Genomic DNA, 20,598 nt, shown 5'->3' on the forward strand with positions numbered 1-20,598 from the left:
TTGAGTCAAGAGGTTGACAAGTTATTCCTCAGGAGATTCAGAGGGTTAAGTACATTTTTCAGAAGGTTAAGCCCAAATTTGAGATGGCCAATAAATTATGTTTTAAATGGCCCATAAGCCCAAGATTTTATTTTCAGAATTAAGAAAAGAAGTTAAAAAGCACGTGTAGCAGCAACAAAAACACGATTGATAGTTCCTAAAGGTGGGGAAGAACGTGTGCAGTTGAAAGATGAAGCAACAGTTTTCAAAAGATAAAGATATAAATAAGAGAAGAGCGGACAATTTGCAACCCCCGATCAAATCCAACAAAAACCAGACCAAAGGCAAAAACACTCAGCACTTAGCAATTCATTTTTCTTCAATCAGTAAAGAACTTTACGATTGAATTTCTGCATTTTTTACTCAAGCACTTGTACTTTGTATTCAATTAGTAAACACATTTACAATTGGATTTCTTCATTTTAGCATTACTTGATTGAAGTACTTGTTATAAGGTTAACCAAACCTCAATCGCTCGTTTTAAGAAGTTAACTTCACAAATTGGAATCCGCTTCCTGGCACGCCCGCATTCACACACTTGTTACGGTTTTCACAAAAACGCAAAACGCTAGTCACACTAAAAAAACAATTAATATTTCTTAATTTGTAAACACTTTTACTAAGAATCCTATATTGAAACTTGTTTACAATTATGACTGTTATTTTTATTTATTTATTGTATCCTTTCAATAAATTAATGGGGGGCAAATATAAAAAAATCTTGAAGCTTTAAATCAAGCTTTGTTGGCTAAATAATTGTGGCGAATTTTGCAAAACCCCAACTCACTTTTATATCAAATTTACAAAGGAAAATACTTCCACATATCATCTCTTCTTAAGGTTGCTACTGGTCATCGACCTTTTTGGGGATGGCATAATATCCTTTAGGGGAGATAAATTTTTCTGCAAGGAATTCGATGGAATATTTCTTCAGGGTAAAATATGAACTATTTATTTAATCCTTGAATACCAGGTTCTTATCCTTTTACTCCAACTGCTATAAATCCTCACTTTTTCTCTAAAATTAGCTGATTTCATTGATCAACAAACTCATTTCTGGAAAGATAGATTACTAGTTCAGTTTTTTAATCCAATAGATATACAGAAAATTTTATACATCCCTTTATCCTATTGGGAAGACCTAGATAAACTAGCTTAGAAATTCACCCCTTTAAATGAATATACGGTCAAATCTGAATATTATGTTGCTTTCTATCAGCAATTTAGAGATTACCAATCTATTATTCCAGCCATGTTAAAAAAGAATTGGCAATTTTTTTGGCAGCTTCAACTCCCTCATAAAATTAAGATTTTTATCTGAAAATGCATTCATGATGGACTACCCTCAGTATCTAATCTGAACTATCGATTACATATTCATTGTGTATGCATGTATTATGATAAAGAAGAATTCATTACTCATCTTCTCTTCCATTTTTCGAGAGCTAAACAAATATGGTTTGCATCCCCTCTTAATTTTTGGTCTACTTGGGATACTCATCATTCTTTTACATTAATATGGAAGCGTGTTGTTAGTTTCCAGAGCAGTATGAATTCTGGAGCTTGCATTAACCTTTTCTATTTCACCCTCTCGTATATTTGAAAATCTCGTAGTAATCTTATTTTCAAGAATCAGATTCTACCAGTTTCGGAGGTTATATCTCAAAGTATAAATGCTTGCTCTGAATTTTAGAAATGTCAGGAAATACTATCGGAGACCTTGGTGAGGAATAATCTTCCAAGGATACCTCATTATGATAATTCTTCCATCCCTTCTAATTGGATCCTACTCAGATATGATGTAATAATAGATAAAGCTTCTAAAACATGATTCATTGGAGTTATAGCTAAATATGGAAATATGCTTACTTTTTCAAAATTTTCTGCCATTTTTTGATTCATTTGAGATCCAGGTATTATTGAATTACTAGCTCTTCAGGAAGCGATGAATTGTTCTCATTCAAATGGTTGGACAAAGGTTATTTTTAAAGGTAATGCTCTCCTTGTATCCTCTACTATTAATGCAGAATTTTGCGACAATGTTTTTTGGCAGGATATATGTGAAGATATTTGTATCTTAGACAAACCTTCTCTTCAACCAAGTTCAATTACATTCCTCGAGTCCTTAAATATGAAGCTCATAAATGGGCTAAAATAGTTAAATTACCTTATAGGTCTTATAAGTTTAGTTTTTGTTTAAATTGTCGTACATCTTATTGCTTTTTTATATATCTCTATTTCTGTCAAATAAAAAATATAAAAAAATAGTAATTAATACTTTTTTAATAATCTAACATGACAAATATTATGGACGAAAATAATTTTTCAAATGCGACAGCAATATTACTAATTTATTGGTTACAAGTTAGGTTGTTATAAAGAGATAAAAAAATATATATTACTCCCTCTGTCCCGTTTAAGAAGGATATATCTCAATTTTTTTGTCCCACATAAAAAGGCCAAATCATAATTTTTATGCCATTTTATAAGGAATTCTCTCATACTCCATTTTCTCTTTTTATAATTAAAGTTAGCACTCTACATACAAACTATTAGACAATAATTAATAGGATAAAATAGAAAAACCAAGAATAATTATTTTTTTAATGAACAAAGGGTTAACGCGCCCCCTGAACTTGTGACACGGGATCATCTAATCCAATTTATACTTTTTTTAGCAACTAACCCCAAAACTCTTTATTTTTACGTCAAATAATCCCATAATTTATATTTTTATTTCAAAAAATGAATTTAAAATAATTATATCACAACAATTAGAAAAATATCTAATTATTTTTTTGCATCCCTCACCTCTGATTTGTATTTTACGCGTTTTAAAAATATAATTATGGGTTATTCAATCCAAAAATGAAGAATTTTGGGATTAGTTGCTAAAAAAGATATAAATTAAATTAGATGACCCCGTGTCATAAGTTTAAACGGCGCGTTAACGCTTTATTTTTTTTATTTTTATGTATAAGAAATATATTGCTTCTTAAGTAGGAGGGGGGAGTATATCTTTTGAAAAAGATCTAACACAATCAATGTGGTTAGACTCGAAATTGTTATAATCGTTTTTTCAAGTCAACCATTAATCATTTTCGACAAGAAAAACATAAAGGTGAAAAAATCAAATTCTAAGTAATTTGCGGTTTGCACTCATTATAAATTAGAACAAGAAAAAATTAGAACAAGATATAAAGCTGCGAGCCTATAATGTATACTCTAGTTTTGTCTTTTCGCGTTTGTTTATACCTTTTGCTTTATTTATGCCATTCCGCAATTCAACTTATTAACCTAAATTTTCTACAAAAAGAACTCTTTTCATTATAACTATTATTTTTAGAATTAATTTTATAAACAAATCATGATTTATATATAAAATTTTATTTTAATCATAATTTTTAAAATTTATCATATAAAATTATGAATTTTTATTTTTTAAAATTTATCACCAAGTTAATTTCCAGTGTATTTTTACTGACGTAGCCATCGAAATCCGGCGAATTTAAAAAAAAATGAAAGGTAAATGTACATCATAGAGTAATAAATTTGAAAAAAAGGAAAGTTCATGATTTTTTATAGCAATTTTTAAAAGTCGTGATTAAAATTAAATTTCATGTAAAGTTCGTGAATATTGATGAAATTAACCCTTATTTTTATCATGGAGTAGGGCATAATAATAATAATTGAATTCCGCTCGGATATGATGGATCGTGACATTAATTTAAATAGAAATTATTATTATCTCTTGATATAATATTAAATTTACGGCTTAATATATTATTTAACCCCTAAATTTTATCACTTTATTCCATATGACCTCTAAATTATTTTTTATTTCATTAAACGTCTTAATTTTTTTTTCTATTTAACCCCTAAAATTTATCACTTTATTCCATGCGACCTATAAATTAATTTTTTGTTCCATTGAACCTCTTAACTATTTTTTTTTGTTCTATTTAACCCCTCAAACTAAACTATTTGTTTTATTTAACCCTTTAACTAAGTGTTTTTCCCAGTGAATATCTAAACTACTTTTTTTACCCATTTAACCTCTCACACAATGTATTCATTTTAGAAAAAAAATATGAATATCTTTCTCACATTTAAAATAAAGAGCGATGTATTTTATATATTATTTAAAAATTTATTTAAGGATTAATTACTTTAAAAATCATAAATTTTAGCGTTTTACAATTTAAACACAAACTTAAAAGATTCATAATTGATTTGAAAAGTTTGAAATTATAAAAGATTAAAAGTTGGCATCTTAACATTTCTAAAATTAAAAATTTGAGTTAAATTTACGAAACACACTAAAATTTATATTTTTTAAACAATTAAACATTCATTTAATATTATCAAAGTATAATAAATTTATACTCCCTCCGTCCCACTTTAGAAGTCCCATTTGACTTTACACACAGATTAAGAAAACATTAATTATTCTTGTCTTTTCATGTTTTTTCATGTTTTGCCCCTATTAATGATAGTGGAATTTTCCATAGAACTCTTTTAAGATGACTAAAATAAGGGTAAAATAGGGTATTCAATGGAAAAGTACTCTAAAAATAGTAATGGGACTTTTTAAATGGGACATCCCAAAATAGAATATGGGACTTCTTAAACGGGACGGAGGGAGTATATTTTATAAATATCGTTAACCAAAAGATACAAACTCCTTTTATCATTGTTGAAATGTAAAAAAACATTTTCATGTTCAAGAAGTAATAACATTTAATTTATTTGATCAACTTTAAATATTTTTTATTTATTTCTGCCCTTTTATTTCTAATGTATACTGTCGTCAACAATTTACAGAAATATTATTAAAAAAAAATATTTGTAAAAAAATCATATGTCATTGTATATAAATTAATTTATATGCTTTTAAGCATTTATTCTAAACATAATATGATTGAAAAATTATATATTTGTATTTTTTAAGAGGTTAAACGGGTAAAAATTAAAAGTTTAAATATGCAATAGGCAAAATGAATAGTTAAGGAGTTAAATAGAACAAATAGTATGGTTTGAGGGTTAAATAGAACAAAAAATAGTTAAATAGATTTAATGGAACACGAAATTAGTTCAGAGGTCATAAGGAACAAAATGGTAAAATTTAGGGGTCAAATAGAACAAAAAAATAGTTAAGAGGTCTAATGGAACAAAAAATTAGTTTAGAGGTCGCGTGAAACAAAATGATAAAGTTTAGGGATTAAATAATATATTAAGCCATAAATTTACTAGTGTTTCTTAAATTTTAGGAATTTATTATTTTCTTTCTATATCTTAGTTAGAAAATAATAAGTGGCACACGATTTTTCTAACTAAACTAATAATGGCAAAGGATTTTTGTTTAGTTAGGTTCTATTAATTCGGCTTATTTTTTAGTCTGATTCAATTTTAAATATAAAAATATTTCAATTAAATTTTAAAATAAGCCGAATTAATATAACCTAACTAAACAAAAGCCGGAGAGAATTACACAAACACTTTTAAAATCGGTATATGTTTTCAAAAAGTACACTCTTACTTTTTCTTTTTTACATTATACACTAACTTCCTCTTATAAAGAGTTAATTGTAAATTAAATCATAAATTTTATCCTAATTTGCAATTACAACACTGACTTTGAAACTTGACAATGTAATAACCAACTTTTATTTTTTGGCAAATTGATACACATACCAATTATACAACGACACGTGGTGGTACATTACAATATGCACGTCAGTGTTTTTTTAAATCGGTGTACCAATTTGCAAAAAAAAAAAGTTGGTTGCTGACATTATCAAGTTTTAAAATTCGTATTATAATTGCAAATTAGAACAAAATTCGTGATTTAATTTGCAATTAACCCTAAACTGAAACGTGTAACAATCATAAAAAAAAGTACACGCACAAAGATAAACCCACCAAAATGAGAAAAGAACCATTTTTCTTTCTCTTCCCTATCACAATTTCTTCTTTTAAGAGAAATTTTTAGGTAGTCCGAGTCTACCACTAATTAATTTTGTGAATCACCAACCATAGCTATACCATCACTACAAAAAAGGTGAGCTAAGGAGACCAAAGTTAGGGACCATAATAATTAAATTGTCCCCAAAAGTTAATGTTTGATAAAAATAGGGACTATCAAAAAACTTGTCCCCAATTCTTGTTTTTTAAAACTATTGGGGACGATTTTTCTTATTTAGTATAGTGAATCCGATCCAAATTACTAGGGACCAAAAATTTAGCTAATAAAAAGAGAACTTAAAAAAAATAGGGTAGTTAATTTGTATGAGTTGGAAAGGGAAGAAAAGTAGCGGCAATTAGGTTTTTTATTAGTAAAGCATAGTAAATTTCACAATCTTCTCCATCAAATTCACCTGATACGTATGTTTATATTGCTTTGTTAAACATTGTAATACGTTTAAACACAAGATCTATTTTCAATTTAGTGAAAACTTATAATTATTAAAAAAACCCTAATGTTGTTTTGATTTGGGGAATAATTTTACTGTGAGAACATCGTTGTTAAGTTTTTTCCCATTTGGATTATTTTTTGATTTGAGTTTTTTTTTGAAGTAGATTTGAGTACATATGAATTAAATTAATGGGATAAATGTGGAAAATACATAGTTGCCTTCTAGATTAAAAAACCATATGGACAATTATGGTTTTCTACTACCATAGTACCATGACTCGTTTGTGTAAGTTCTGGAAACACAAAGAAAAAGAAAAAGGAAACTTGCTGCTTTTCAGAGGAGTTGGAATTTCTCATTTCTGTAGCTCTTTAAAGTGAGAGCCTCTTGAATTTAAATTGTGCCTTGTGTTCTTTTTTGTAATTGAAATGCTTTGGAAAAAAAATCGTTAAGTATTAATTGTCTACTTATTTTATACTTTGGAAAAAATCAATTTGATTTTTACTCTATTGTATATGTAAATTGTAATAAGTTGTTTGCCTCGAGTTGAGATTCAGTTAAAGGATTTGTTCACCTTATGATTTTGTGAAATTTTAAGCACATATTGTGTAGATAATTGATTGAAGGACTAGATTGTTACAAAACCAATTTTTATATCATGTTGAGATTGTTTTGGCTTCCCAGAGGCCATAACTCATAATCATCTTGCCTTGAATGTGCAGCATCAAATGCATTTATACATTGGTATATGAAAGAGGCATAACACACAATAGAAAAAGTTGCACAAACTTTTCTGCTCTCTATAGACAATGTAAGTTTCTAAATCTACCGAATTATAATTTGTTTACTTATCCTCAAATCACCTAAAAAACATCTTTGCATTTCTATTTCTTTAAAAAGTTACTTGTTATCTTAGCGGAAGGACAGCTCTGCATCTTGCAGCTATAAATGGCTGTGCAAGATGCTTACAGCTAGTTGTTGCTGACTTTGTTCCTAGCATGTTCATTTGATGATTCCAGTTAGGAATTTGTTTTTATATGTAAGAGATTAGAGACTGGCAAGGATCATATAACAAGCAGGTTACAAATTTCACGTACCACAATATATATCTATCTTTGATGTAATTTGTAAGGGAACTTCTTTTATTTTCTTTTCATTTAAGAGACGAAAGATTGGAGTTTCTCTGAATTTGGCGGGGAAAACATTAATAGAGCAGTGCTTACTTACTACATTAACATTTATTGGATGATTTTGATAATCTACTAGTCTTAAGTTTCTTACTTTTGCTGTGTAACTCTTCTTATACACAGGATGTAGGTATGGACTTTTGATGAGATGCACAGTGTCTCTGTTCATCAAGCATCAAGAAATAAAACTTCCTTTATCCTTTGGTCTGTATACTCGTGCATTCTTGTGATACAAATGAGCAACCTCCAGCATGTGTGCCAGAGATACGAAAGAGTTGCTTGATTTTCAAGATGACATGCAATTTAGCAAAAGAGCATCGTTCATTTTTATGAAGACGACTAATCAAATTAATGTTACTTTTTTGTTTTTTAAATATTATTTTTGTTTAGGGAATAACTATTAGAAGATTAATTTTTAGTATGTAATTTTTGATGCTAGTTATAACTTTAAATATCAATGAATTGTTGGTTTTTCAATTATTTAGTGGTAAAATCTATTAAATTTTTAGTTCTTATAATATAAAATGATGATATTAGTCACTGAACAAAAATAATATTTGTATATAATAATTTTGTTACAAAAATTACAATTTCCATACTAAATAGGGACTAGTGGTCCTTAATAATTAGGGACGGAAGTGGTCCTTAATAAATAGGGACGAAAGTGGTCCTTATTCAATGGGGACGGAAGTGGTCCTTGTTTAAGGGGATGATTTTCGTCCCTCCAGTTAGGGACAACAATCATCTCCAAAATGGGGACAACTTTTCTCTTTTCGTCCTCTAAAGAATAGGGGACGGAGGCAATAGGGACGAAGACTGGGGACCAATTTAATTGTCCCCAAAAGATTAGAGGACCATTTTCTTAGTTATAGGAGACCATTTTTATGGTCCCCTTACATGTCTTTTTTTGTAGTGCATTTTCAAGCTTTCAAATTTAAACGCTACTATTATTTTGCAACTGAGATGTTTTGATGTATCATTTGTGTATTTTATATGCATTTTATGGATTGTATTAGCCTCTTATAGTTTGTTGGCTTTTCTCATCTATTTTTTTGTTTGTGTAGCTGATAGTTTCAAGAATACATGTTGCAAAAAAAATTAAAAAGTTTTATTTCGAAAAAAGTATCTCAGTTGTTTCTGAGATGTTTTGAGAATGTATATGAGATGTTTTAGAGATATATCTAAATTATTTTAAAGATGTATCTTAGCAGTTGTAGAGATATATCTGAGTTATTGGATCAATTATTTATGCATGTACTATATATGTGCATGTTTTTTTCTTTTATAAAAACTAAGCTAAATAAAAAAGAATCATTTTACTTTTGTCTAAAATCATTCCAAGCATGTTGAAATTCAATTCTAAAGGAATTGTGATGTAACATGATGTTATTGGTTTATGATTTTTATTTGGATAGCTAAAAAGAAAAGAATCACATGATTTTTGCTCAAAATCTCTCTCCTACATCTTGTGATTCAATTTAGAGTGAATAATGATGTGGCTTGATACTATTGGTGAGTGATTTTTAAGTGGCTTGATACTATTGGCGAGTAATATTTAATTGAAGAGGAAAACAAATTTGTTGGTATTTTTGTTATTGAAGAGTATTTTATTGTCACATGTGAGTCTGTGACATGTCTCTTATTTAGCGGGGCATATATCATGTAAAAAGTTGCCATTTTAGGTAGCAATGTACTCCCTCCGTCCCACTTTAGAAGTCATATTTGACTTTACACAAAGATTAAGAAAACATTAATTATTCTTATCTTTTCATATTTTTTCATATTTTGCCCCTATTAATAATAGTGAAATTTTCCATAAAACTCTTTTAAGATAACTAAAATAAGGGTAAAATGGGATATTCAATGGAAAATTGTTCTAAAAATAGTAATGAGACTTTTTAAATGGGATATCACAAAATAGAATATGGGACTTCTTACTCGGGACGGAGGGAGTAATAATTTGAGCTGCTATATGAATTATTTGAAGATACTTTTGTGCTTTCCCATAAAAACAGACTACTCTGATAAAATTACTCTCATTTGTCCAATGCACAAGAAGAAAAGCAAGTCCATGTGGAAATGATACTTTTGCTCAATAAATTCCTCTCATAGAATAACTAGTAATATTCATTTGCACCAATCAGATCCTCCTGAAGAAACTAATGAATGTCCTACGGGTATCACAATAATATAGCTTATGCTTTTACATAACTTGACTCAGGTCGAGTATCGTCTTTTCTAGGAACCCGATTCCGGTTCTGGGCTCTCCTCTTGCCGGGTTTCACCTACAGTCTCAGCTTCTTCAGGTGACTCTGCTTGCTCGGGCTTTGCAGGACCTGGACCGGCTGAAACTTTCACCATTGCTGGCCGCAGAAGCCTGTCTCCGAGTTTGAACCCCTTACGGAACTCCTCAAGTATAATTCCTTCTTCAACTTCGGTTGAATCCTCTTGCATAATTGCTTCGTGCAACTGTTACAATAAAAACAAATGAGCTCACCAACCAGTTCTTATCCAACCCTCTAATGTTTTAAGTATATGTTTCCATGTCAGAACCACAATCTCAAATTATGCACGGTTACTTGTGTAACTCACCGAGTTGGCTCGAATCAATCAAAGACTTGCTTTGAATTAAAAGCGTATCCTCTTCATAAAACCAGAATAAACTTGATCGAATTTTTGAAAAATATCATCAAGTACTCGATTGGTTTTCGAGCCAACTCGGTATTTCCCAGCCTGCATTAAACCAATGATCAATAGGACCAGTCATTTTGCTAATTAGTAAAGAAGCCAATTAAATTAGTTTTATGAATTCTACAAGGCTATTGTTTCCATCAGTTTGATGAATTTAGGCCATGAATAAGTTTTGCACTTTTCCGGCCCCTTTATCAAAGTTCATATTGTCATCTCTTGAGCAAATTCTTCTTTATAAAAACATCAATCTCAGGGGAGAACATGTTGGTTAAACTTGAATTAAAAAGTGTTGGTGCAGCATTAGTGGTAATACCATGTCTATATTCTATGCAGCTATTATTATCGGCATAACTGAAGTTCGAAGTTGGGTAACTCACCAATGGATCAAAGGGATTTCCGACAGTCTCCACAGGGACAACACCGAGTGAGCCCATAATTTCTACAAATTGCTTGTATATGCTCTGATAGCTGTTACTGATCTTCTCTTCTCTTTCAGTCTCCAATTTAATCTGAGATTTGGCTCTCTCAAAATTATCCAAAACAGACAACAAATTCTCCACAACTTCTCCTTGGGCATTTGACACCAATGAAAGCCTTTCCCTATCTGTTCTCTTCCGGAAATTTTCAAAGTCCGCGCTAATCCTAAGAACCCGATCTCTTTCAACAGACAATTCGTCCGCCAAACTTGTTACCTTCTTTTCAAGATCAATTTTCTCTTCTTCAACAGATTTAAGAAAAGCTTCTATCTCAGCAATTCTAGACTCATCATTACTGGCCAAAGCCTCTCTGTACGAGCGGAGAGAAGTCAAGATGATTGAAGTAGTTGTTTCCTCCGCATCAGCAGCCTCTTCACCACTGGCACTATCTTTCACCTCAGCAGCAATATCTTCCACTCCAACAGCACCATCTGAGGGCTCCTGCTAAAGAAATCTATCAGTAAAAAATCCAAGACGAGATGTCATCTTTTACAAAGAGCACTTTATCAGAATGCTTACAAGGTTTTATTTTTTAAATAAAACAGTCATGTTATTCTCTAATTGAAATCTGAACGCTCCTTTCACATCTAATGGATCAAATAGCAAAGCAATTACACTATAAATGCATTAGAAATTAGAATTCACTTACAAGAAACAAACAGTAAGAAATCTAGAATTTCCAACAACTCATTAAGTGAAAGATAGTGACCACACCTGTAACTAAAGAAACTTCAATAGATTGCAGCAATATGATCTAACGAAGATCTTCTAGGCAGATACATATGCATAGAAAATAACATAGAAAAAATCTCATTCAGACTATTCTTTCATGTTATTATGACCAAATGGATCACGCTAAACAATTTTTATGCACCTCCTGTCTATCTATTAAGATATTATGGATTGCTGATCCTTCAGAAAACACGAGTTATTATTAGCTTTTGTCAATTATCATTGCAAAGTATAGAATATAATCACCTAGTTATTTTCAGAACCTCTGACTAACTGTTTACATAAGTCCAGAGTAAAAACAGTCAGCTATTCTTCCAGGATGCAGCCATGTACAACTTGTAAGGCAACTGGTAAAACTACAATGTATACTAATATAATAAATAGTTTGATGTGATCCAAACTAAGCCAGGTTTTTAGAATCTGACTTTTAAGGGTCAATTTTGGAGATCCAAATTCTTGAGACATAAAGTTAACATCCTAAACTTTCCCGATTGGGTTGGACTTCACAAATCTGAATTTGTTAGTCATCAAACATTTGGTCAAAACAAAACTGAAAAGCAGAATTCTAGTCCAACTCGTATTAAAATTCTTAACGAGATTCAATTTCTACATATCCGATTGAGGTGATTCAAAAAATTCTGAAAACTAAAGAGGCAAATCTGTATTCAAGAGGAGTACATGCCCAAAAATATCTTTTCTTTAAATCTTGATAACTATTAAAACTTATCAAAATCTTTTCTATACCAAGATTCACTAATACTATGTTGATATAGAGTTAAGGTAATTTATCAAACTTATATCAAGTTTCTCTATCACAAGTTGATGTTGGATCAGAATTCTATCCTTCCAACAAACATTGTTTTCAAATTCTGGCCAACAATTACGACTTCCATATGATGTTGGACTACTTCCTAATTCTTGATCTATAAAACGGCCATCTTGTCAATCCTTTCATATAATAGGTAGCTACCTCTAAATCATCCCAATAAAAACTATATCATATAGTTTCTTTCCATCACAGCATTAAAAAGGAACTGTTAGAAATTTCCTGTGTTAAGGGTCAAACATTACTAGTACCATGTTGCAGTATTCCAAGAAAGTTAAAAAATTTCAGGATACAGCTATATAAATTAGAGAGTCTATTTCACAGAACCGTTGCGCCATGTAATATTTACAACAAACCAATGAATATCAGTATTACTTATTTTTTATTATTAAATGACATGGCAAAACGGTTGTGTTGTTAATTACAACATAAAACACAGATTCCTTATAATTAATTCCCAATACAAATTCAATCTCTCTACAGTAACTCGAGTTCAAATACAAATTAGCTCACTATTGAATTGCAATTAAACTAAGAAATACTAAAAAGAAGTACCTCAATTTCCGGTTCCTGAACGGATTCCTGAGTCTCTATAGTTTCAGTTTCTTCTTGAGCAGCGAACAGACCAAATTTTGGGAACCGCCGCGAAGATTTGGCAGCAAACTGTGGCAATTTGTTGGCGGCGATACAGCTACGGACACTAGTTTTATATCTAATAGAGCCATAAAATGGCGATAACTTGCTGGTGCCGGCGGCGGAAATCAGTTTAGGTCTGATTGGCGCTCTGAACGGCGGCGTTTTGAGGATAGTAGCCATAGAAGAAAGGCTAGAGAGAGATAAGAAGAAGAAAGAAGAGTGGGTGAAATTAGATGATGAAATGGCAAGTGTATTCTTTTATTACGTGTACACTGTTGGATTGAGTTACAGTTTTTCAATCGGACGGCTCATAATTTTTCTTCTTTGGTCGACGAAGAAATTTCTAGAGTGATCTTGGACTTTTGTTGACTAGTGTCAATTTACTATATGCCACGTCAACAAAATTGTAGACGTGTCTTTCACCACGTCATCAGATTTGCATACATGGCACATACATCACAGTATTATACACATATACACGTTGTTGCCACGTTGTGCAAGCATACACATGTTACATTACGAGTCACGCTTTTCACTTATGTGGCTTGTGCCACATTAGCAATTTTGTCTACATGGTGATTGTAACCTCATATTTGTATCATGTGTGGATAATTACGTGTCAATACTTTGTTCATGTGGCTATCGATACGTTATATATTACCGAGTGGCATACTGCAATTGGTTTTCGGTTCAATTCGACCATACTTTAACTTCTTTATAAACACTAAAATTATTTTGACTAAACTTTTCGACCAGTTCGTTTTGATTTTGATTTTCAAATTTGGTTCAGATATATATTTAAAGTCAAATATAAATAGAAAAAAGCTCCAAAATTTACATACAAAATAAAAAATAGTTTTCTTAATTTTGAGAAGTTTAATTTCTTCGATTTTTTAGTTATTTTTATTTTAACAATTTCATAATCGAATTGTTAACCAAATTTCAAACTTCTTCAAATTACCCATCAAATAAAAATCATTTTTATCGAATAAACGAACCATAACCGAACCAAACAATAAACTTTGTTTTTGATTTTTCGGTCTGGTTCGATTTTTTACAAAGAGAGTCTCGGCTACTGCCACTACATGAGCTGGCGTCTAACTAGTGGAGCTGAAAGATCCAAAACAAATCCACACAAAAACAGTGTGGAAGTATCAAAATCCCGTTCAAATCAAGAGCAGTGGCCACCTTTCCTGATTGCCATGAGACGTTAAAAATAAAAATTAAAAAACAAAACCCAAACGATCATTTTTCATTTGAACAACGACAACAACAGCTCCTTACTTTTTATCGCATTATTCAAATCATTAAATTTTCCACTTATTTGTTCAAAAAAACCCCAAATTCCACTAAAATTCCTCAAATTAATTTGATTCTTGAGGCGAGTCGACTGTACCTGGTCTCAAAATCAAGCTGAGCTGAAGCTCTGCTTGTGATTCGTCAGTAATTTAGGTTTCAAAAGTTTGAAATCCGTTAATTATTATTATTAGGGTTAGGGTTTGAGTTTGTGTAGTTGAATCTGTGAGAAATGGGAAGTAGAAAGGAAGAAGAGAGAAATGAGAAGATAATTAGAGGATTAATGAAGCTGCCTCCTAATCGGCGATGTATCAACTGTAATAGCATGGTAATTTCTCATTCTTTGTATCACTCAAATTTTCAAGTTATGAGATTTTATTAGCTTAATTAACTACTGTGCTTATTACTAATACTAGTACTAATTATTAGTTATTTTGGATCGATTTAAATTTTAATAAGATTAGTTATGATCTGAAATGAATTTGGTTAATGGTTTGGTTTGTGCAGGGTCCTCAGTATGTTTGTACTAATTTCTGGACTTTCATTTGTATTACTTGCAGTGGCATACAGTTAAGTGTTTTTGTTTTTGTGTTTTTCCATTTACTCTTGATTTTCCATCGGGTTTTCTCTTAATGTGTTTTCACTCAATACAGTCGGGAGTTCACTCACCGTGTGAAGTCCGTATCCATGTCCAAGTTCACATCTCAAGAAGTTGAAGCACTACAAAACGGTGGTAATCAGGTACTAATGTTACTACTAATTCATTGGATTTGGATGCGTTAGTAGCATTTGTCGTTTATTGGTGACATGTTTATCTTTTCAGCGTGCAAGGGAAATATACTTGAAGGATTGGGACCTACAAAGGCAGAGGTTACCGGATAACAGGTTTAGGACGTGTACTTGCAGCTTCTGTTTAACATGACAAACAAGTGATTCTCATTTATTTGTTTTTGAACTTCCAGCAATGTTGACAAAGTGCGAGAATTTATAAAGGGTGTCTATGTTGATAAGAAATACGCTAGTGGAAAGTGCAATGATAAGCCTCCTAGGGATTTGCAGGTAATATTGCATATTTGCAGTATTAGTAATATATCTTGCTAAAATTTGATCCGTAGATTTGATTCTTTTTATTCTTTTGAAAACAATAGATGGTATATTTGGAACACTGTTTCAACATGAATTTTTGAAGATTCTCATAGTGATTATGTTTTTACTAATTTACATGTTTTTTTTTTTTGGCTTTTATAGTTTCAATTTTGTTCAAATGTTTGGTTGCAGAAGTTTAGATGATTTTTTTTATCACAAACGGCATATCATTCCTTTTTATGTCCTTAATTCATTTTTCTCACTTAAGCCTTGACTACAATCTTAACACATTTTTTAATATTGCATTTGCCAGAGGCTCAGAAGCCACGAAGATGAGACAAGGCGTGCCAGTTCTTATCATTCTTATTCGCAAAGTCCCCCTTATGACTATCAGTATGAAGATCGACGGTATGGAAAACAAGCTGGTGCGCTCACTCGAAAACCTGGTTCAGATCGAGGCCTTTATGTCGGGAAGATGTCTAATTTGATATCCAGTCCTACTCGCTTGAGTGAAAGACCGTTTGAGGACAGGTTTGCCAATGAGGGCTCAGTTTCTAGGGTTTCAGACTACTCTGTGTCTAGTGGGGGAGATGTAGGTACTTTAGAATCTTGTAATTTTCAGAAGGACAGCAGCACTTGTAGTCCTCCTATTCAGACTCATAGGAAAGTCTTAAGTGAAGATATAGAGCATCAAAGACTAGATCTCTTTTCAGAACCAGGTTTTAAGGGAGAGGCCGAAGGGATTCCACATCCACAGGTCATATTTCTCATAACCTTTTTTTTAACAAAATGTAAACTTATTATTCAACATGTACTCTGTGTTTTTTCTTTATATGCAAATTCTGATTAAAGTATTTCCTTAACCAACATTGAATGTGTTCCCAGGTCTGCTCTTGTTCTTATTTATTCATTTGATAGAATGGTGTTCAGCGTATGTGAAAAGACATTTTATATGCACATACGTGCAGCACATTTATGCACATGACCTATGAGAGATGCAGATTGGGAATTTTGTCTTTTCTTGTCATTTTTTGGCTTGCTTTTTACAACCGACGGCAATATAATTACATCCTCTAAAAGTACCCTTGTTTTGTTTCTAGGGAAATAGCAAAGGAGAATGACATAAGCTTGTTTGTTTTATTGTGCTTTTTGTTTCAACAGCATGTCTTGCTTTCTCTCCCTTTTTGGTGAGTTGATATCATTATCAAACTATTTGCTCTATGCAGAGAAGTGCATCTCTTGGAAGCATCAAATCGTTGGATAGTACTTCTGTATCTGCCAAGTCAGTTAATTTCAGTAGCTTTGCAGATTTTGTCTCAAAACCTGAGCAAGCTACTGGGAGTCACCAGGATAAAGTGCCTTATTTACAACAGATATCTGGTTCTGGGAGTTGTGGTAGTTTGGATCTTTTTAAGACACCTGCTGTTCCAGAAGCAGATGTTTCTTCAGGTGCGCCAATTGATTTGTTTCAATTGCCTGTAGCATCACCAGCACCACCTGTGAATTTCTTTGCGGAATCACCATTAGTTCCAACTTCATCTACTAATGCATACCAAACTACCCAAACTTCTCAATACTCATTTCATGACCTCTTTGGTGATACTGCTCTGCAGCAATCAGTTAATAGTATGAACCAAACTTCACCAGAACCATCAGTACCTAAAAATGAAGGATGGGCTACTTTTGATACTCAATTTACAGCAACTTTTGATGCCCAGCCTACAGCATCTGCGACTGCCACTGGAAATATTGCACCTCCAGTTATACCTTCAAGCATGTATTCTACAGCAAAATTTGACCAAGTTTCATCATTAGATGGAAGTATGCAATGGCCCCAATTTCAGAACTCTAGTGTCCAAGGGTCAGCATCAGCCTCTGGTCCTTGGAACAATGGTTTTCACGGTGTTCAAGCTCCTAATAACACAAGTGCTCAGGTAAGCTATACAGCACTGTAAGACTCAAACTTATGGGATCCTTTTTATGGTCCTATATATGTATAAAATAAATTCAGCATCACTTAAGCTTCGGTGGTTTAAAAAAATGATATTGCTATATTTTAATAGTAAATCTTTGCCTCTCGACAGACATGGAATGCTTTTGGCAATTCCGTTCCACACATTCCTTTGGAGGGAACCACTCAAAATAGCATACAGCAAGCAGCAGTGTACATGCCGTCAGCTGCTGACCAGAATTTGGGCTTGAAGATTTCAGAGGTTACTCTTCACTTCATAAAGCTTCAAGATACCGAGATATCTACAATTTGCAATTGATACTAGGAATTGTATTGTTTTGCAGAATCATAATAGAGATGGGACTCAAAGAGTTGCTTCTTATGGACAAGTACAGTTCCCTGTTCTGGATGGACAGTCAGATGTTCTCCTGGAGCCATCATATACTTCAGTGAATTCTGGGATGGTCTGTGCTTTATATCTTTTCTTGCTTTAGCTGTATCCCTTTTGGTATTAGTTAGAGAGTAGCGTAGAATTAACCTTTTTCTTTCCACAGGAAGCAGCTCATTCACATGCAAGCAATTACAAATCAAATAACCCATTTGATCTTCCATATGACATGGAATTGGAGCCAGGAAATATGGTAGGTCATGCATATATGATTTGCTTACAAGTAACTGATTGTACGATATGCCATACTCAAATTCAAAAAGGTCTTCATCTTGGAGGGAAATGCCTTGTGGAACTTTTAGGTCGAAGCAATTAAAACGGGAATGGGGTTAAGTTAACTGTAAGGCTCTTATTTTCTCCGTAGAAGTGCACAAACTGAACCAGTATGGAACGTGTTTGATGCAATGAGTTCAAGATTCTAATTCCTTTGATGATGACTTGGTTGATTCCATGAATCCTGTTTAAGCTTGATCATTTTTATATTGTCAAAGTACTTTTTTAGCCACTCAGATTTCTTGCCAGCCATTGCTATGACTTCTGCTTTTACAGTTGGGTAGTTTTATCAGCTAATTTGGATCCTCGGTTCGCTATCCAGTTATTGTCTGATTATCTCTTGAATATGTTGTGTATAGGCTCATGGAAGTTTTTATTTGTATATATACATACATGCTACAATTTGCGTCTAAAGATTATTAAAATTTCATCTTAATGACTGTATCACAGTTCTTGGATATGAGCTCTTTGCAAGCTGCATTGCCTGATGCCCACTTGCAATCAAGCTTTCTTGACGGCGTTAGTGAACCATGGTTTTCTCAAGAACCCGTAACAAGTTATGTCCCAGCTGCACCACAAGGTGAGGTTTCTGTTAATTCTTGCTGGCTTTGTTTTACATTTGAAGATCCAGTAATTGTTGAAGACTTGAAGCAAAGTATGTCGAGCGATGACCTCTTGCTACATCTCTTATCTTACAGTTCTTGATGATGATGTAGGTAGCTTGGCATATATGGCAGGACAAGCCCCAAGCCCTCAATTAACGTAAGTTTCCTTCTTGTTATATTGAAGGTGATAAAATTCTTGTTATCTTCTTACAGTTATGTTACACAAAAACTTCTCGAGTCCTGCGTTTTGTTTTGAGAAACTGATAGGACAAAAATAGGAAATGATGGATCGAGTCCTACCATTTGTTTCGGGACACAAACGCTTTTAAAACTCCAAACTCTATATTTATAACACATTCTTTTAGAAAAGTATCATTTCCCTGTTATCCATTTGGACGTTTCTTGTTTTGCGGTTTCTGTTTCGTGCTACATTGAGTGTCATTGCCATATTTCCTGTAGAAGTCATTAAGATTTGCTTTTATTAACAGGAATGTCCAAACGCAAGGACCGGTTGCTTCTGTTGGAGGAAATCCATTTGCATAATGAATCAACCTTTAAAAATATTGGATTATTTATGAGTTTGTGTTCATTTTAGGTTAATTGTAGCGAGTTGGTCAGTTCACCTAAGTTAATCTTCTTATTCTCATTATTCTTTGTATTATAATTTCTGTTTGTATTCTTTGTGAAATAAAACCATGCCACGTCTAATCCGCAGCTAGCTATTGATGCCACAAATTTTTAGTGCGATTATCAAGCTCTATATTAATCATGTTATTACATTTGATTATAATACTGAATGTTGTTGCATCAAGTTTGCAAGTTTTTGATTGTTGGTTAATTGCAAATTGATGTCTTATGCTTGGTATCACCTTTACATTAACCTATTCGCTCTCCATTGCAATTTATACAGCATTTAACAATTCTTCCATTGTAGTATTTAACTAGTACAAAATCCTTGCGTTGTTTTGGGCGGATACATTATTTCTTCAACAACAGATTGTACGCTCTTAATGAAACATTTTGTATTTCTAGTTTGAAACTGCTAAAGTCTACAATGATATAGTATGCCAGAATACCGTAATAATAACGTATAAATATTAATTGTACAAATATCAGTTGTAAAGTAGTTGCGACAATCTATAACAAATATAAAAGTGTATTCACGGGGGAACACTTCCATTCACGGACAAAAATACCCTCTACATATTTTATCCAAGTTGATATTCCTAATTGTGACATATAAGAATATTTGTGCTTAACAAATAGAAAGATAACATTCCTAATTCATAAAGGAAACATATTAAAAATAATTATTGCATGTATTAAATTCCTAATCCTAAAAGGAATTGTGCAATAACTATCATTATGTGTTAAATTCCTAATCCTAATATGAATTACACAAATATATCACTATATATAAAAGAATATGACGAGTTTTATTAATATTAAATAATCATATTATAATATTTGTGTTAAAACTTTGATATTTTTTATTTATTTACTTTGAAAATAATATAAATTTGTTTATCATATTATCATTTTTTAATAACAACAATAGAAAAAATTAAATTTATTGCTTAATTCTAATTTTTTAACATTTCCAATAAAAGAAAATAAAAATTTATAAAATAATTAAACAAAACAAATAAAAAAAATATAAGTCTAATAAAATTTAAATAATAATATATTATTAAAAAATATACAATTATAATATTAAATAACGGGTCATTTAGATATCGTTAACGTGCGTAGCACGTGGCCAAAAAAACTAGTAATAAAAAAAGAGTGTTTATCCCATGCAACCGTTGCGCCATGTCATTTTTACATCAAGCCAATGAGCATTTGTGATAGGGAATTTTTTAATTATTACTTATTTTTTTTATCATTCAATTTTCCACATGGCTAACGTACAATTGGTTTGTTGCACGAATGACATGGC

At 31.8% G+C, this 20,598-nt stretch overlaps 2 protein-coding genes and 1 long non-coding RNA gene across 6 annotated transcripts; 2 read left to right on the forward strand and 1 right to left on the reverse strand.

Moving 5' to 3' along the window:
- Window positions 1-6,121: 6,121 nt before the first annotated feature.
- On the forward strand, window positions 6,122-8,119 carry LOC126673622 (uncharacterized). Its single transcript, XR_007639345.2, has 2 exons — window positions 6,122-7,263; window positions 7,763-8,119. It is a non-coding gene; the product is annotated as an uncharacterized LOC126673622 (long non-coding RNA).
- A 1,592-nt stretch (window positions 8,120-9,711) lies between these two features.
- LOC126673620 (uncharacterized) lies at window positions 9,712-13,233 on the reverse strand. Of its 3 annotated transcripts, XM_056105171.1 has the most exons (4): window positions 12,920-13,233; window positions 10,708-11,250; window positions 10,232-10,372; window positions 9,971-10,108 (listed from the first exon to the last, which is right to left on the reverse strand). In XM_056105171.1, exons 1-3 carry the CDS (start codon window positions 13,178-13,180, stop codon window positions 10,268-10,270), a joined length of 909 nt encoding a protein of 302 aa, XP_055961146.1. In that variant the 5' UTR covers window positions 13,181-13,233; the 3' UTR covers window positions 9,971-10,108; window positions 10,232-10,267. The 3 variants fall into 3 exon arrangements, with proteins under 3 accessions (XP_050223789.1, XP_050223790.1, XP_055961146.1); XM_050367832.2 differs by lacking the exon at window positions 10,232-10,372 and having other exon boundaries at window positions 9,712-10,108; window positions 12,920-13,231; XM_050367833.2 differs by lacking the exon at window positions 10,232-10,372 and having other exon boundaries at window positions 9,712-10,108; window positions 10,708-11,247; window positions 12,920-13,230.
- A 926-nt stretch (window positions 13,234-14,159) lies between these two features.
- Window positions 14,160-19,497, forward strand: LOC126673525 (probable ADP-ribosylation factor GTPase-activating protein AGD14). Of its 2 annotated transcripts, none has more exons than XM_050367697.2 (13): window positions 14,160-14,624; window positions 14,804-14,865; window positions 14,950-15,037; window positions 15,120-15,181; window positions 15,259-15,355; window positions 15,696-16,139; window positions 16,609-17,316; window positions 17,467-17,595; window positions 17,678-17,797; window positions 17,888-17,974; window positions 18,505-18,634; window positions 18,753-18,816; window positions 19,148-19,497. In XM_050367697.2, exons 1-13 carry the CDS (start codon window positions 14,529-14,531, stop codon window positions 19,200-19,202), a joined length of 2,142 nt encoding a protein of 713 aa, XP_050223654.1. In that variant the 5' UTR covers window positions 14,160-14,528; the 3' UTR covers window positions 19,203-19,497. The 2 variants fall into 2 exon arrangements, with proteins under 2 accessions (XP_050223654.1, XP_050223655.1); XM_050367698.2 differs by having other exon boundaries at window positions 14,163-14,624; window positions 18,771-18,816.
- Window positions 19,498-20,598: the final 1,101 nt, after the last annotated feature.

Source organism: Mercurialis annua, linkage group LG3 (assembly GCF_937616625.2).
Source record: "Mercurialis annua linkage group LG3, ddMerAnnu1.2, whole genome shotgun sequence".
NCBI classification, from domain to species: Eukaryota; Viridiplantae; Streptophyta; class Magnoliopsida; order Malpighiales; family Euphorbiaceae; genus Mercurialis; species Mercurialis annua.